We start from the raw sequence: 17,197 nt of genomic DNA, 5'->3' as shown, positions 1-17,197 counted from the left end.
ATTGCTGTGGCAAAATTTAGCTTCCTGATCACAAAGAAATGCTACATGTGTCAGGAAGTTCAGCTTAACCAGAATTGCAACAGAAAATAATGTTTATGTAAGTACAAGGAGTCTTATAGGTGCAAAGATGCTTATTAATACTTAGGAATAGTCACCTTTATTACTCATAATATTGACCTTTAGTTTACAGATAATCATCATAATTCTCTCTGTGTTGGGTGGTAGAACCTCCTGTAGACCACTATCAAATGCTTAAGTTTGACCTGTATCTACCTGAGCAGTAGAAGACAGTCTGTTAAATTACTTGCCCAGGAGAATTAACTGAACACTGAGAGTTTAGTGGTTTCATTGTGCTTTAGGGCACCAATGATGCTTCAAGTCACTTTTTAGCCTACATAAAGGAATTTGTGGGGATTGGTTGCTGCAATTTGGATTTTCATCTGAATAATCTGCACTCTTTTAGTTGTACATAGCATTTGTTCAGTTGGCATAACTGTCATCTTCAAAAGCTGAGTTACATATGTAGTATTATATTGGGTGAGTTATATGTGCAGATAAATAATTCTTTTTAATCCATTTAAATTAAGTTGTTTGGAATTTTGCCTTTGCCAGTTTGCCAGTATTTTTCTAACAAATAAGCATTCTAGCTATGTCCTTTTTCATAATCCAAAATACTTTGTAATCCCTTTCAAAATGTTACTTTTTCTTTTTATACATTGGCTTTTGGTATCCATTTAGTATAACACAATGAAAATATGAGTTTTACTGTTGACTTCAATTTTTCAAACTCCTCAGTTATTGCACATTAATGAGTGTCTAGTTACCAGTGTCATAATATTAAAGGTTAAATGATTGTGTCCCAGGGACAATGTCATATTAGTCTAACCTTAGATGCATAAGGAAAATTTTAATTGCATGTAGACTTTGTCTTAATACTAGAAAACATTCTAGAAGCTCTTGTTAAATCAGCTTTTTTTCCTGTGCATAAAGACAATCATTTTGCCTCTGAGTCCATCCTAGCAATGGATCAAAATAATATTGGAAGTGTTGTTCATGATCACTGTTAAAACTCACAGCTCATAACTCTAGTTATTTCAGTTATTCAGCTTTTCAAAGTCATTGCTAACCAAGATGGATCCGTTTGCAAATGTACTCTTTGTGCATGTGGCTGAGAAAGGAGAGAAATAAAAAATACCTCACACAGAACTTTGTAGTCTTCTGCTGATAAAGCTTTGGTTTTGCTGTTTCATGTGAGATTGACACAAATGCATAATATTATGAATATAAATACACACTTTATTATCTTTGATTCCACAAAACACCCCATCTTGGTTCTGTTTGTTCCTTTAGTTGTTTGATCATATGTATTTCCCAAATAATAAGTGTTCTTATTTTCTGTTAACCTTTGTGAATGCTGTTCTCTGTCTAGAGGTAAAACTTGGGTAACCACTAAAATAGAAATCCAGTCTTTTGCTGGATTTGCTGCTGCTTTATTCTCAGTAAGGAGGTTGGTGGAGATGGAATGAAACATAATTAGAAAGTTTCTTAAAGTGAAAACAGAGAATGTTTTGAATCTATGAAGTCCTGTATGGTTTTTTTTCCATGCTTCCATCCATTTTGTTTTCAGTCTGAGAAATGTCTGGGTATTTGAGTGTTTTTCAAACTATTTTAGAAAATTCTGCATGTTATGAAATTTAATCTTCTGAAAACCACAGTGCTTAGCAGCCCAAAGTCTGTTGGTTGCAGATAAAATTACTGGCAGGGTGTTGGTGGCTTCTGTCTTGTAACCCCAGATGGACATTGATCTTTGGCCAGTGAATCAGTTTATCTGTGCAGTTACATCTGCAGTGAAATGTGGTTATCAGCAGCAAAGATCACTGTCAGCTGGTGCTGGAACTGGGATTCCTTGCCTTCCCCCCTGTTCTCTGAAGGTGTGGAAGTACTGTGGAGTGCTGTAGGCCATGCAGTATGGACACCCCCTTTCCCAGGAAGGATGGGAATTCCTACCTGTAATCCACTCAGCTAATTCTGAGGTCTGCTCATTTAAGTGTTGAAAGAAAGGAGAGCAGTTGGAAACCAGATCTTTGTTTCTTTAGGGCAGGCTATGGGATCAGCTGAGTGGCTGTGAGAAATGCTGCTCTTCCCCCTGACACCCACTTATTTTCTTTTTTTCTCTCTTTACCATGGAAGAGCAGTTCTGGTTTATGCAGTCAAGATCAGTGCTCTGATCTACAGCTGCAGCAGTTGAGACACCTGGAGAGTGTTCTGCAGAGGTGATGAATCCTCAGGCTCTAGAATTTGATAGTGTTCATGGCATGTGGGTCTTGGACACAAGCTCTGTAGTTTGCTTCTGTCATCTGAATATTTCTAGTGTTGTTTAAGAGAAGCATTTTTGGTCAGGTCTTGATAATGCACTTAAATAACAATCTAATTATTTATTTGGGATATTTCCTTTCTTGAATCTTTTAGGGGCTTTTAGGTTATATGCTCTGTGTAACAGGTTTTTTTGCTTGTACCAACATTTTCCCACATAGTTATTGTTAGGAAAAAATCAATACTATTTTTAGGGGATTTTTAAGTATTGAAATAATTGGTTTGGTTATTGGCTAGTGTACTTTGACTATGGTAATGAGTTTTACTTAGTGTTTTAATGTTAAATATAGAAAAGTATATCAGATGGCTCTGGGAGAAACCAGGGTTATGCATATTGTAGTTATATGTAGTTGAAGGTCTGCTGTGCATTTTGGGCAGGTCTTGCTGCAGATATTCTCCCTCCACTGAGCTGCTCCCATTGCTTTGATGTTTTCCATACATTTTGTAACCATGAAGTCCTCATAAATTACCTTCTTTTAGTAACTCCTAAGAACTGTTGATACGTCAGAAGATAGAAAAATATTGTCAGAAACTTAATCTGTGTTCTGTTTGAGATATTGTAGGAAAATTTGGATCTTGCATCAAAGATGTGTCTCTTAAATTGATTTCTGAACTATTTGGTGCAAAGCTTCTTTCTCTAACACTTGTGCTTAAATTTCAGTCAAACTCAGCGAAGTCCCCACGTGTTTTACCGACATGACTTGATCAATCAACTTCAGCACAATCACGCCCTCGTTACACTGGTTGCAGAAAACCTCTCTGCCTATATGGAAAGCATGAGGCAGTATGCTAAAGGTGAGTTTTAACATCAAAAGCATAGGAAAACTCCAGCTGAAAATGGAGTTAAAAGTAAATTCCCATAATAAAATAACTATTACGTTTATTTGTTTAATTTTCAAGCATCTCTAGGGTTAATAGCCTTTGTGGTGACTGGGTAAGAAAAGCTTAAAATACTAATTTTTTTCTTTTTTATCATTAAAAATGTGTGTTTAACAGCAGAATATGAGAAAGTGGCAGCCATTGTTTATGTGTGGATTGATAAAAATCATCTTGCCTGCCCTACTTAGGTTAGTTTTTTTGTGGAAGGTTCTAGTAGTAAACTTGTAGTTTTGAATTTTGAAGGCTCCTTTGACAAGTTTTTTAATCACCTCACTTTGCAGCCAGTATTTGGAATTTGTCAGGGAGAAGGACTTCAAACCACAGGGATACCATTTATTTTTCCCTTGTAACTCCGTCTGTTCAGGCTCTCTTACTGTGTTTGTTATTAGCAGCACTTGGGCAGCACATTGTGTTAGTATTTTTGTATTTTAGGCTAAATCCAGCTCTTTGCTGATGAATTTACCCTCTTACTCTGGATTAACTTTTAGCTACTGAGGTAGAAGCATGGAAATGAAGAAGAATGGTGGGCCAGGAAACTTGGTACACTGAACCACAGTTCTTGAAATATAAAATTATGCCAACAGAAGTGAAAGGAGGAGATTTACACTCCTCCTTCCCTACCACTGGCTTTACTGACTGGAACCAAGACCTCATAACAGCCTGGCAGCCTTTCTGTTGCATCTCAGAAATAACACAGTATGTTCTGCAGGGATTCAATGTAGGTCATTCAGGGAGGACAGGATATTTGCACATTGGAGAGCTTGTAGCTACCAGTGCACAGGAAAGTGGCCGTTTTGGAATATTAAAAATATATATATATGTATGTATGTATGTATGTATGTATGTGTATATATATCTATATATATATACTTCAAATAAGAGATATCCAAAATACATACTTGTGGACTTGTGTAAATAATGGTGCTCTGTGAAGATGGGTCACTTCAGCAAGATGTAGGCCTCTGAGAATAACATTCAGTTAAATCTACATACTGCAACTGTATTTCTCTATTCAGGAATACATGGGGGGGTTTATCCTAATTTAAATACCTTAACTAATAATGTTAAAATAATACTAAATTATTTGGTCTGTTTTCAGTATTAGTGTAGGAAGTATTTTTAATTTATCTTACTTTTTAATTCTCAAGCCAAAAGGTCATTGTTGAAAATATTATTTACATATCAAATTGTTGAGGGCAGAAGAATTAGGCTGATGACTTGCATGATTCTTTTCCTTTCCCAAAAACCCACATTGCCCTGCCCCTCCCCAGCTGTAGTGACTCAGTTAAGCAGTGATACAAACATCTTCAATGCAATAGGAATTACAAGTGTGTAAAGGGTTTAAATTTAATCTAATTACAAAGCAATTAAAATGCTCTTTCTTGAGATGAAGCTGCTGCAGAACTTCTCATTTGTATCAGAGTACAAAACCAGAAGAATAATAGTGTGGGATTTTTTATTAGGTACTTTATTACATTATTAAGGGCAACCAGGACATCTTCCTCATGTTCCAGATACTGTGCTCAGACTGTAATCCACAGCTCCTGTGCAAAAACTCTTTTAATTTTCAGTTTTATATACTAAATAGAGCAGAACATAGAATACTGTGATATTTGTCTTCCATGCCTTCATGGAGGGGGAGAAAATACGCCAGGGGGCTTTATAAATGAAAGGGAATAAATGAAAGGGGAAGAAAGAAGATTATGCATGTGAAATCAGAAAGAACTGGAAGCTGTAGAATTAAGCTTGGCTGAAGAAGGCAAATGAGACAGAGGGGGGAAATTCAAGGCAAAGATACAAACAGCACAGGTCAAACAAATGCCATAGAAGTAAAAAATCCAGTTGTTGACAGATATTCTTGGCACTTAACACTGCAATTACTAGGTAATTTGGATGTTTCAAAATTAACTTTGAATTTGCCATGTGTTTGTTTTCCTTGAAGTCTTCCCTAGCTGTGTTTGGTGATGGAAAACAGTGTTTCTAGTCTTCTGTTATTCACTAATGCATAGTGTTTTCTGGCATACTCCCCTTTAGTATGTTTGCCCTTTTGGGGTTAAAGGGAAGCCTAATCTATATTTCTGAATTTTTTCCATGCTCTGTGGTTTTCCCTTCTCTTGAATTCATCCTTTCCTTCAGCTCTGCAAAGTCTTCCATGAGATGAGACAACTGCTCGTGGATTTTGTAGTCCTGAAGGAGGTCACAGTTTCATCTTTTCAAAGATTTATCAAAGATCTTTTGAAAATTTCAATTCTCCTTTATCTCTCTTTTTCTGCAGTAATAAAAAATCCAAAGTGTTAATGAAATGTTTTTGTAGAAACTGTGCCATATGATCTTCTGTGTGTGTTTATCACTAATTATTCTTAAATTTTCCAGTTGTTTTCTGCTCCAGTGTGTAAGAGGAATTTTTAAGGAGATTGCACTTTGACTTGCTGTGGGATGTGCAGAGTAGAAAATAAATCTGGGAGATGTATAAAGAATGTGATACAGAAAATATTTAGGGAAGTAGAATTTTTTTGTAGTTCAGAGTTTTTCAGAATTCTGAAGTCCATCCACACTTCCTGTCTGCAGCTGGCTGGATTTGAGTTCTCCTGTCATTGCCACTAATGATGTTGTGTCTGGGAATTAAACTTTAGTCAGGAGGAAAAAGCCCAGGTGGTTCCCACAGTGAAAATAAACAAACACCACCACCTCCCCCTCAACTAATCAAAATCAAACAAAAAACCCACCCTCAACACCCAACACTTCAAGTAATCTATTTTAATTTCTCTGCAATATGCTTATCTACCCTGATTTTTTTTCTGCTGGAGACACAGCATATTTTACTAATTCTTAAATAATTTTTATTTACATACTTTTATATTATTTCTTCAGATTTTTCCCCCACATTTCTCCTTTTGCTAGTTGCTCATTTAAGATCATTTAATGGAAGTTATGATTTAATTTTTAAGAGTTTCTGATGAACATAATGTCTTCAGTTTTGCAGACATTAGTTAACTACTGGTCTTCTGTTTCCCCTGTCACTCAGTATTTAAGGTAGTGTACCTTTTATACTTGGATATAGAGAGGAATATTTATGACAGTTATTTTTCTCTTTATTTTGAAGCACTGATGTGCTTATTTTTGCCCCTGCCTGATGTAATAGGAGATAGTGATTTTCAGCTCTGAAGATAAATTTTAATGTTAGTCTTAATGTTGTCATGAGAGGGTCTATCCTGGCTGGGTCACCTTAGTTAAAGGCAATCTGTACATCATTGCAAATAAAAAATAAAGCATTAATTACTTTATAATGGAGTTGTCATAATGAATGTGTCATGATGAAATACTGCTAGTACAGATGAAGGTAATGTAAGTGCAGATCTAGATTGTATCTCTTTAATTTAAAAAAATCTAAACAACAGTCAACCACCAAACAAAACCACACCAAAACCATGTTCCTGTGAGCAAAATTGCTGTTTGTTAAGAGAATATTATGGTGAACTTAGACAAAATGCAGCTAAAAGTTTTACTTCATGCTTTACTTTCGAAAGATGACTTGTGTTTCGAGCTTGTCAGGATTACAAGCATTTGGGGTTTATGTTTGGAAACTTGCAGTAAATAAAGTTGTCTTACTTTCTTCCTCTGAGTGATGTTGTGTGCATAGCTATGTATAAAGGTGGTAAAGAAATGGAGTCATGATTTCCTCTGGAGCCAGAAACAGCCTAAAAAACAGAAAAATGAAATTTTAGAAAAGATGCTGTGTAACAAAATTAAGCATCCTCAGAAAAAAAAGCACTGGATCATTGTGTTATATGCTTGGTATACTTCTATTTTCAACTGACTTTTGACTTCAAGCTGACTACTTGAAAATAGAGAACATTTATTTGAATAAGTACAGTGCAAGTTGTTAATTGTTCTGTAGCACTTTCATTATTCTGAACAGTGAGCACATAATTGTTGATTTGGTTATAGACCTCAGGAGTCCTTGCCTGTGTTTAGAATAGGAAGAAGCATTAACTGGTGGCTGACTGCTGAAAACTCTTTTCATACGCCTCACTGAAAATGTACCGGGCTTGGATTATATTCAGAGTAACAAGTCTTCAAACACACCCTCTCTTCTGGAGCCAGCATCACTTTTCTGAGTGTGTTGTCTAATAAAATGTTTTATTTGCAGAGCATGGTGAGTATGATCCTCAGACTGTGAGACCAGGAAGCCGCTACAGTCACGTGCAGGAGGTACAGGAGCGACTGAACTTCTTACGGTGAGCTTTACCTTGAACATTTCTTTAACTTCTTTAAGAATATTTTCAATGCTTTTTGAAGAAAAACCCTTTGCATTTCTCTCTATTCTATAGCTTTAATTTGTTTTGTTAACTTCTTTCAAAACTCAGATGCAAAAATACATCGAATGTTTTTGGTTTGGTTTGGATTTTTTCCTGGAGGGCTTTAATGCTGCTGTTGGAATATTCAAATAAAGTTTATTAGACTATTTGGAATCCAAGGCTCTTATTCTGCACTAAGATTTGTATTTTTTCCTGTCTATGTGCAGAACCTTACTGGTATAAATAAAGTTTGTGGTGGATACAGTTACATTCCTATTGGGGTAACTTAGGTTAAAATATAAAGTATTCCAAGTAGGGATGTGGCCCTGTGTATCACACCAGAATTAAATCCATGATCATAAACTGACACATACTTTCCTCAGTCAGTGATGATGTGTTGGCAGCAACTGAGGCCCAGAAAGAAAGCACAATAAAAAAATTATTTGGATGATTTTGGCCAGCTCCTGTTGGAGTAAAATAAGGAAACAAAAGATCTCTGCTCATCACAGAGCAGCAGAATGCTGATGCTTTTTAGACTGAGTTTCTCTCAGCTTTTTCCTACTTGGTTTTAACCTTGTTTTAAATGAGTAAAAATACTTGAACTGTTATGTTTGAATTATTTTTTCCTTGTTTTATAAAGGAGGTTTTCTTTTATGTTTTAAAATTTTATTGAGAATTTTCATTAACTAAACTGAAGTGTTAACTGTTTAATGAAATTATACAATAGCACATGGATAGCACACTTAATGTATCACTCCTGCATGTTCCAAACTGTAACTTCCTTAGATTTAAGTTCACTATTTGTTAATGTACAGAAATTTATGAAGTTCCATGGATGTCAAATGTAGAATTTGTATGTGGTAATTTTTGAAAAGCAGTGCCATAACTCAGTCCCTGATTTCTTCTACATTAAAAAAAATTTAGTATTAAAAGTTAATCTAAAGAACTTTGATTATCATTTGTTCCTCCTGAAGCATCCTTAGTGTTAGCTCTCAGATTTAAAGTTCTTAATAATTGTTTCATAATAACTGAACACAAATTAAAAACTTGCTTAAATAAAAGGGAAAATTTCCAGTTCATTGATTTCTGCTTCTGGCTCTGCTCCATGCTATTGTTACCTTTTTTGCAGTTTTGCTAAATCAAGTCTTAGAACATAGTGAATCACTGAATTAATTTTGTCTCATATGTTGTGACCTGACTTTTAAACTAAATAGTGTACATTAGGAAGTGTGCATTTCTTTGTATATAAAATGTAAACAATGCTTGGTTTTTTTGTGTATTTGGATTTGATTGGTCTTGATTCATTCAAACTTACTAAGATGTCATGGGGTTGATTATGAGTGGACTGATGATGTAAATGAAGTTCTCATACTTGTGATATATACATGTATAATGTGCATATCCAACTTTGTGCCTGTACTTTTTACTGAATTGTAACTCTGGATGTGTATTAGACAGTGCTGTTAATTGTCTCTTTGTTTTGCTCAAGATTTTTATTGAAGGATGGTCAGCTGTGGCTCTGTGCCCCTCAGGCGAAGCAAATATGGAAGTGTTTAGCAGAAAATGCGGTTTATCTTTGTGATCGCGAAGCCTGTTTTAAATGGTATTCCAAACTAATGGGGGATGAACCAGACTTAGACCCTGACATTAATAAGGACTTCTTTGAAAATAATGTGCTTCAGCTGGATCCTTCCCTATTAACAGAAAATGGAATGAAATGTTTTGAACGTTTCTTCAAAGCTGTGAACTGTCGAGAAGGAAAGCTTGTAGCAAAGAGACGAGCCTATATGATGGATGACCTGGAATTAATAGGATTAGACTACCTTTGGAGGGTGAGTTAATTGAAGGAAGCATCTGAAAGGTTAACTGCTAAGACTTTCTCAGTCTCTTTAGGCTTTTAGGAATGTGTAATTTATTAGTAATGGAGTGAAATTACAAAATCTGCTTTTTCCAACTAAATACATGGCTTTTGACTCCACTGTCTTCCCAGCAAGTATGCAAGTTGGTAACTTTGCAGACTGATGTTAAATGGAAAGTTATTTGAAACATAAGTATATTTATGTATGCACGTGAAATTAAAAATTTCCCAATAGAGTTGGAGAAGAAAAGATCCTTCCAGATGAATTATCTGTAGATTTCTCTTTTTTTCACATGCACATTATAGTTAAGCTTTGTTTCTTGCACTTCATAAGCTATTCCATGGCATTCCTTCTAGTGTGGTGAACTGGAGTGATTCTAGATCAGACCAAGTGATCGCTGGTCTGATTGCTTCTCTTATAATCACAACATTTTGGCTAAACATGGTGGTTTTCTAGGATCTATAGATTCCATATAACCACCTATTCTCTATGTATAGAATCTTCCTTTTCAATAGAAAGGTTGAAGCTTCCTGAAGCTTGCCAAATCTGTTGGTGAAAACCATCAGTATTTAAACTGTAACCTAATTTTTTCAGAGTATTTCTTGTTCTCAAGAGCTGCCTTAGAGCCCACAGTGGTGCACTGTGACATAATTATCATGGCTGTGTTTGTAAAATGTGTACAGCAGCAGTCTTCAGTAATTTTGGTTGTGGCTTCTTGAAGGGTGGGGTATTTTAATCCAGGTGGTAATAGTTAAAACCAAAGTAGATCCCAATTTTTATACAAATAAGTTCACATCATGTTTGTGAACAGAGACCCCACAGAATGTTAGCATGTTTTGGTTTTGGGAATCAACTTACTCTAATCAGCAAAACTCAGGAGGCTTGATCTGCATACCCTGCAGGGGTTGTCTATAAAACCTGCTGTCAGACCTGGTGACTAGTAATTAAAATTTAGATTATCAGGTTAGAAGCAGAATTCATTTGCTTGTCCCCTTTCCACCCATTCAGAGCCATTTAAATACTTGAAAATTGTGTCTCGTGATGGAGATTGTTGAAGCATGTGAAGTTTTCTTATTCTCTGAAACAAGAGAAAATTTGGAATGTTATGTGAACATGAACATATAAACACTGCTTTTACTCTGTTTATACAGCATAATCCTTTTTTGCCAACTCTGAACTTCAAAACTAATTAATTATTATTTTTTCCTCATATTACCATCTTGAGTGTAAGTTTTATTGGTTGTATTTTCTAATTAAGCATTTTAGTCCCTTTCACCTCATAAGATAATTAGACATACTGTTGTGTTGAGATTCTTATGTAGTAGTTTTTGTTTGCATTTTTACACCAGCAAGTTTTAAGAGATGTAAATGCTTTTTTTCCAATTGTGTTAGGTTGTGATTCAGGGAAATGATGACATTGCAAACCGAGCAATAGACCTTCTTAAAGAGATCTATACTAATCTTGGCCCAAGGTTACAAGTTAATCAGGTAAGAAAAAGCAACAAGAAGACTGAACAGAATAAAAATGAAAATAGTCTTTAAATGATAGTCTTAAACATCAGTTTGGTGATATTTTTGTAGTTGAAAGATTTGAAAACAGGAAATAGTTTCTGTGTTTTGGCGGGTGAGTCCTACCATCAAATTCTGGGCAGATGCAGAACTAAAGTTTTTTCTCATATTTGCAGACTGAACTCTCATTCATTTTTCCCACTAAGTTCATCTGCTGTATTTGCTCTTATTCCTAAGAAAACAGTTAATGTCATAAGAGGAAAGCCTTTTGTTGCACTGCAAATTGTGGCACTTACTCATACGAGTATGTTCAGGGGCTGGGTCTGTTGGGTGTTGTCACAAGCTAATGTAATCTCTTTTTTCTGGCATGCCCCTTACAAAGGGTCATTGAATTTCCATGTAATGGTCAAGCTGAGGTCTAGCAAATCAGATATTATCTCCCTGCATTAATATCTGCCAGGAGATGATTCAGTGGACAGAGAAGAGATGCTGGGTTTCTGTAAGGGAAAGGGATTTCATCCACAGGGTCCTTGACAGGCTTGAGTAGTGGACCCTTGAGAACCTTGTGAAGTTCAACAAAGTCAAGTGCAAGGTTCTGCAGCTGGGTTGGGGCAATCCCAGGCACAAATACAGGCTGTTGGATAAACAGACCAAGAGCAGCCCTGCAGAGAAAGACTTGGGGGTGTTGCTTGATAAGAAGCCCTAACATGCACTGGCAGCCCAGAAAGCCACCAGTGTTCTGGGCTCCATCACCAGCAGCATGGGCAGCAGGTCCAGGCAGGGGGTTCTGCCCTTCTTGTCTGCCCTGGTGAGATCCCACCTGCAGTGCTGCATCCAGCTCTGGGGCCCCTAACATGGGAAGGACATGGATCTGCTGGTGAGAGTCAAGAAGAGGCCATAAAAATAATCATGGCCCCTTCCAACCCAAACCATTCTGTAATTATGTGAGTGCACAAATTTAGTGGAGGAATATTGTCCTTTGGACAATCTCCAGTTGATAACTTGCCAGGTATATTTCTAAAAACTAATATTCTACTTGTCTTCAAAAACACTTTCATAATCTTCAGAGCTGCCAGTCTGCCAGGTCCAGCACAGCTGCTCTAGGTGGTGAATTCACAGCCATTCAAGCTGTATGTTCGTGCAGTGGCAGATGGCTGGAGGCTTCTGTCTTGCTGTAGGTCTGGGCTTACTAAGCATGCATTGATGTGTCCATCTGCACATGCTTAGCTCTGACACTTCCAGAAGTGCTGGATTTATATGCACACAAGAATTCTTTAACATAGTCTGAGAAAAGGAGAAAGTGAAAGTCCAACTCTGTTCTCTGTCCAAATTTTCACTTTTTCTATTTACATACAGTACGGTTACAGCTGCTGCTGATGTGAGATTATTGAAGTGCACACTAAATTAGAGCTATCTGTTGATGGGAGTTGCTGGAATAAAACAGCTTTATTGAGTAACTTACCTGTTTTGGTTTGGGGATTTTTTTTTCTCTATCATTTGGTCATCCTTCTGAAAAGATGGATTCTAATATGTCTTGTAATTACTCCAATTTCTTAATGTAATTAGGTAGTGATTCATGAAGACTTCATTCAGTCCTGTTTTGATCGTCTGAAAGCCTCCTATGATACATTATGTGTGTTGGATGGAGATAAAGACAGCATCAACTGTGCAAGACAAGAAGCAATAAGGATGGTGAGAGTGTTGACTGTTTTAAGGGAGTATATAAATGAATGTGACAGTGATTACCACGAAGAGAGAACTATTCTACCTATGTCAAGGTATGTGTGAAAAAGCAGTATCATGATTTTGATTTCTGTTAAATTTCAGTACTATTATCCTTGGCATTTTTACATTTTAAATAGTTTCTATTTGGGAAATGGTTTCATGGTGTTTCAGAATTCCCTTTTCTTTGCTAATATATGAAACTCTATTTAATTTTTTTTTTTTTTTGCAAGATCAGGCAAATACAAGTGAATATGAAAGGGGCAGCGGGCCTAAAAATAAACTTGGTGGTTTCTTCTGTAACAAGCACAACGTACCTTGAGGCTCAATTGTTTTGGATATAATTCTTTATTTCAGATAATTACTTAAAAGCAGTACTGTTCTTTACATTAGCATTAGCATTGGCAAAACTTTTTTGTTTCTCATAGTCTTATTATACAAAAACATGTTGTAAATGTATATATTCACCTTCCAGAATTGTTTGTAGAGATCTCAATCTTACTTTGCAAGATTAAATTTTTAATTATCTCTAAGTGAAATATTCTGTAAGCTCCTCACAAGGAGGGGAAGAAGATAACCAGTACTTTGAAGTATATTTATTTTCTGTACACCTTCACTCTTCTTATACTTGTCCTTGAGTGAAAACTTAGCTTAAATCCTTGGTGTCTCTATGGATTTATGATGCAGCGAACATGTTTTTAAACATGATGGAGGTTTTTCATCCACTTACTTTAAATGACCTTTTTGTCAAAAAAATTGAAGCAATTGCTATTTCTTCATGGTGTGTCAGTAATTTGCAGTGTTGCTACAGCTTTTTTACTGCATGTATTGATTGATTGATTGATGAGTCCTAACAAAGTTTTCTTTTTGATTGTGAGTACATCTTTTTATGGGCTGCTGATTTGATTAGACTAATCTTTCACAGGCCTTGTTAGCAAGGAGCTTTCTGAGGAGTTTTTGCCTTTTGTTACATGGGATTAGTTTGTTGGGCTTATCTGGGCACATCTTTCCTAATGAGCTCTCTGCCATTGTGGGGAGTGTGATCACTGCTAATGTGAAACCATTTCTTCCTTTTTTTGACCACTTCAAACTTTCTTTAAAAGATTTTGATTTTAAAAACTGAAATTCTAGCATAAAACTTACAACAGCTTTTGACAGAAGGCATTAAGGCTGATTTTGACAGAAGGTATTAAGGCATTGGCAACCTGATGGATTTTTCTGATCTTGGTGTATTTAAAGCTTGAGTTGCTTTGCTGAAAGAGCAAAACATCATTGCCAGTCTGATTAAGCTTTCTTTGCACATTTTGATCAGGAAGTTTACAAGACAGAGAGGAGATCTAAAACTTAATAAGAGACTTCTAAAGTTTCTCTCAGTGTTCCTAACCTGACTGTAAATTTGACCATATGATTAATGCATTTGTACTGAGTGTGGGTTCTTAAAAGATTCTGTGTATGTTGTTGCCATAGCTGCTGGGGCTTTCACTGAATCTTAGACTGGAAAATACCACGTAAAGATTTGATGTTGAAATACCTGCTGCAAAAAATGCAGGAAGGAAAAGAATTTATTTCATGAGGGCAAAAATAACTTTTGCTTTTCTGTTTATTTTCAGAGCTTTCCGTGGTAAACATATCACACTTGTGGTTCGTTTTCCAAACCAAGGCCGGCAGGTGGAAGATTTGGATATTTGGTCTCACACAAACGACACGATTGGCCAAGTGCGGCGCTGCATCCTCAATCGCATTAAAGCCAACAGTGCACACACAAAAGTAGAGCTGTTCATTGGGGGTGAGCTGGTAGATCCTGCAGATGACAGAAAGTTAATTGGGCAGCTGAATCTCAAGGATAAAACGGTTAGTGTTGCAGGCTGGGTATTTACATCAATTCAGATGTCCCTTCCCTTTTGTAAATGCTTGAAGAATATCGTGTATGGCATCATTTATTTTTGTTGAGTAATTCCATTCTTCTTCTTACATTTTGCCATTAACATTTTATCAGATGCTTATTTGTTAAAGAATCTTAATTTTTGGAGAGTATTTAAACTATGATTGTGTTTTTCAGCTAATTACAGCTAAGCTTACACAGATAAATTCTAATATGCCGTCAAGTCCTGATAGTTCTTCTGACTCTTCAACTGGTTCTCCGGGCAACCACGGCAATCACTACAGTGATGGTCCAAATCCAGAAGTTGAAAGCTGTTTGCCTGGAGTGGTAAGCATTTTCTGAAATTAACAGTTCAAACATGTTTTTTCTTACACTTTGTCTTTGGCTAACAATTTTTATTTATACATTTTTTTAATTTGCTTATTTTAAGATCATGTCACTGCATCCTCGATACATCTCTTTTCTTTGGCAAGTGGCAGACTTGGGCAGTAGTCTAAATATGCCACCTCTTAGAGATGGAGCTCGTGTTCTTATGAAACTCATGCCACCAGGTAAAACTTAACTTTATCCTTTTTTTAAATCTTGCAATATGCTGTATAATAATTTCTCATCTGATACATAAAAGTGAAGATAGGGGAGTATTTTCTACTTTTCGGTAATTTATTGGGACTGTAATTCATTACTGTTATCCTAATTAGGACTGTAAAAGATTTCCCAAGTACTTATTTCTTATCTGCTATATGAAGTTGCATAGTTTGCACTTGGTACTGGGGTTAATGCCACAGTGCAGTCAAAATGGGGAGCATTGTATTTTAAGGTGGTTTTGTAGCACTGTTTTAATAGGATCACTTTTGACTGTAATAGTCATTGGAGAACAGTCTGTAGTCTGATTTTGTCAGTTTTACAACTGTTCTGAGACACTTAAAATTTTTCAGATTTATAATTGTAAATAGTACTGGCTTGTTGTGGAGTACTTTTGCTGAAAAATGCTTATAAGTTGTGTTTTTATTGCAGATAACACTACGGTCGAGAAGCTAAGAGCAATTTGTTTAGATCATGCAAAGCTTGGGGAAAGCAGCCTTAGTCCATCCCTTGATTCTCTGTTCTTTGGTCCTTCTGCCTCACAAGTGCTGTACCTAACAGAGGTTAGTGATGCTTTGCCTGTTCTTTAAAAATTGTCAATTCTCTCTGTGGCAGTCCTGTCTGTAACATTATGGAAGCCTAACACCAAATTCTGGCTTGAAATTAACAATTGAAAATACTGAACAATTTACTGGCATAAACGTGTATGGCCAGTGCTGTCAAAGCATTGCTTATGTAGTATTGCTACAAATTCTTATGTTCAATCATCTGTATCCAAGCTGGTGCATTTCCATTAGTTAACTCTGTATTTTCTTCTACAGGTAGTTTATGCCTTGTTAATGCCTGCCAGTGCACCTCTGGGAGAAGATGCCAGTGACTTCCAGTACAACTTCCTGAAAAGTGGTGGTTTGCCTCTTGTGCTGAGCATGCTGACCAGAAATAACTTCCTGCCAAATGCAGATATGGAAACTCGAAGGGGTGCCTACCTTAATGCTCTAAAAATAGCCAAATTATTGCTAACAGCAATTGGATATGGCCATGTCCGAGCTGTGGCAGAAGCTTGTCAGCCAGTTGTGGAAGGCACGAGTACAATTTCACCGGTAATATAAACCTTCCTTGCTGCAAATAGCAATGTGCTCTGTGGTTTATCATGTGTGCAGCAGCATCTCCTTACTCTTCACTGACAATCTGTTCTTTGAGTGCATTGCACATCGAGGGCTCACGGTACTTTCAGATAACATTTTGCAATTCTAAGAAAGAGATCAACTTACTAAACAAATCCTGTTTCTTGGTGACTGTAAAAAGTTAGGTGTGAGATGCACTTGCTCTGTATATGATTTTCAATGGTTTGCATGATTGTCAGTATAGTCAACTTCTCATTTTTAACTCTATTCATCCTTCTGGACAAAATGTCCAGCACACAGCAGGATTTAACACATCATGTGATGTGTGAACAGCTGGCTCACAGGTTGGGCACAAAGGGTTGTAGGGAATAGTGACAGAGGGGTGACCTGTCACAGGTGGGGCTCTGCAGGGCTCCATCCTCAGCCCTGTGCTCTTCAACATCTTCATAAATGACCTGGATGCAGGACTGGAAGGGATACTGAGCAAGTTTGCAGATAATACAAAACTGAGAGGAGCTGTTGATGCCCTGGAGGGCAGGGAGGCCTTGCAGAGGTCTCAACAAATGAGAGGACTGGGCAATCACCAACCATAGAGAGTTCAGCAAGGGCTGATGCCAGATTCTGCACCTGGGGTGGGGCAACCTTGGGTGTATGGACACACTGAGGAATGAGATGCTGGAAAACAGTGACACAGAAAGGGACCTGGGTGTCCTGCTTGATGGCCAGTTCAATGAGCCAGCAGTGCCCTGGCAGCCAGGAGGGACATCTGTGTCCTGAGGGACATCAGGCACAGCATCACCAGCTGGGCAAGGGAGGGCATTGTCCTGCTCTGCTCTGGGCTGCAGCAGCCTCACCTCGAGCGCTGGGGGCAGTTTTGGGCACCATGATATAAGAAAGGTGCAAAACTCTTGGAGAGCATTCCAAAGGAGGGCCACAGGCATGGTGTGGAGGGCCTTGAGGGGAAGCCAT

The 17,197-nt window shown here is 37.1% G+C and overlaps 1 protein-coding gene across 3 annotated transcripts in view; it reads left to right on the top strand.

Annotated features, from left to right (window-relative positions):
* USP9X (ubiquitin specific peptidase 9 X-linked) overlaps positions 1 to 17,197 on the top strand; it is a 96,311-nt gene that overhangs the window by 44,990 nt on the left and 34,124 nt on the right. For all 3 annotated transcript variants that reach the window (XM_077171658.1, XM_054654548.2, XM_054654546.2), the window contains exons 14-23: positions 3,035 to 3,168; positions 7,403 to 7,490; positions 9,040 to 9,382; positions 10,802 to 10,897; positions 12,485 to 12,696; positions 14,251 to 14,491; positions 14,700 to 14,849; positions 14,953 to 15,073; positions 15,537 to 15,667; positions 15,926 to 16,204. In XM_077171658.1, coding sequence (XP_077027773.1) covers positions 3,035 to 3,168; positions 7,403 to 7,490; positions 9,040 to 9,382; positions 10,802 to 10,897; positions 12,485 to 12,696; positions 14,251 to 14,491; positions 14,700 to 14,849; positions 14,953 to 15,073; positions 15,537 to 15,667; positions 15,926 to 16,204 — 1,795 coding nt within the window. The remainder of the gene's footprint in view (positions 1 to 3,034; positions 3,169 to 7,402; positions 7,491 to 9,039; positions 9,383 to 10,801; positions 10,898 to 12,484; positions 12,697 to 14,250; positions 14,492 to 14,699; positions 14,850 to 14,952; positions 15,074 to 15,536; positions 15,668 to 15,925; positions 16,205 to 17,197) is intronic.

Source organism: Agelaius phoeniceus, chromosome 2 (genome assembly GCF_051311805.1).
Source record: "Agelaius phoeniceus isolate bAgePho1 chromosome 2, bAgePho1.hap1, whole genome shotgun sequence".
NCBI lineage: Eukaryota > Metazoa > Chordata > Aves > Passeriformes > Icteridae > Agelaius > Agelaius phoeniceus.
The sequence above is the reverse complement of the archived record's forward strand: the minus strand, read 5'-3'. Positions and strand labels throughout refer to the sequence as shown.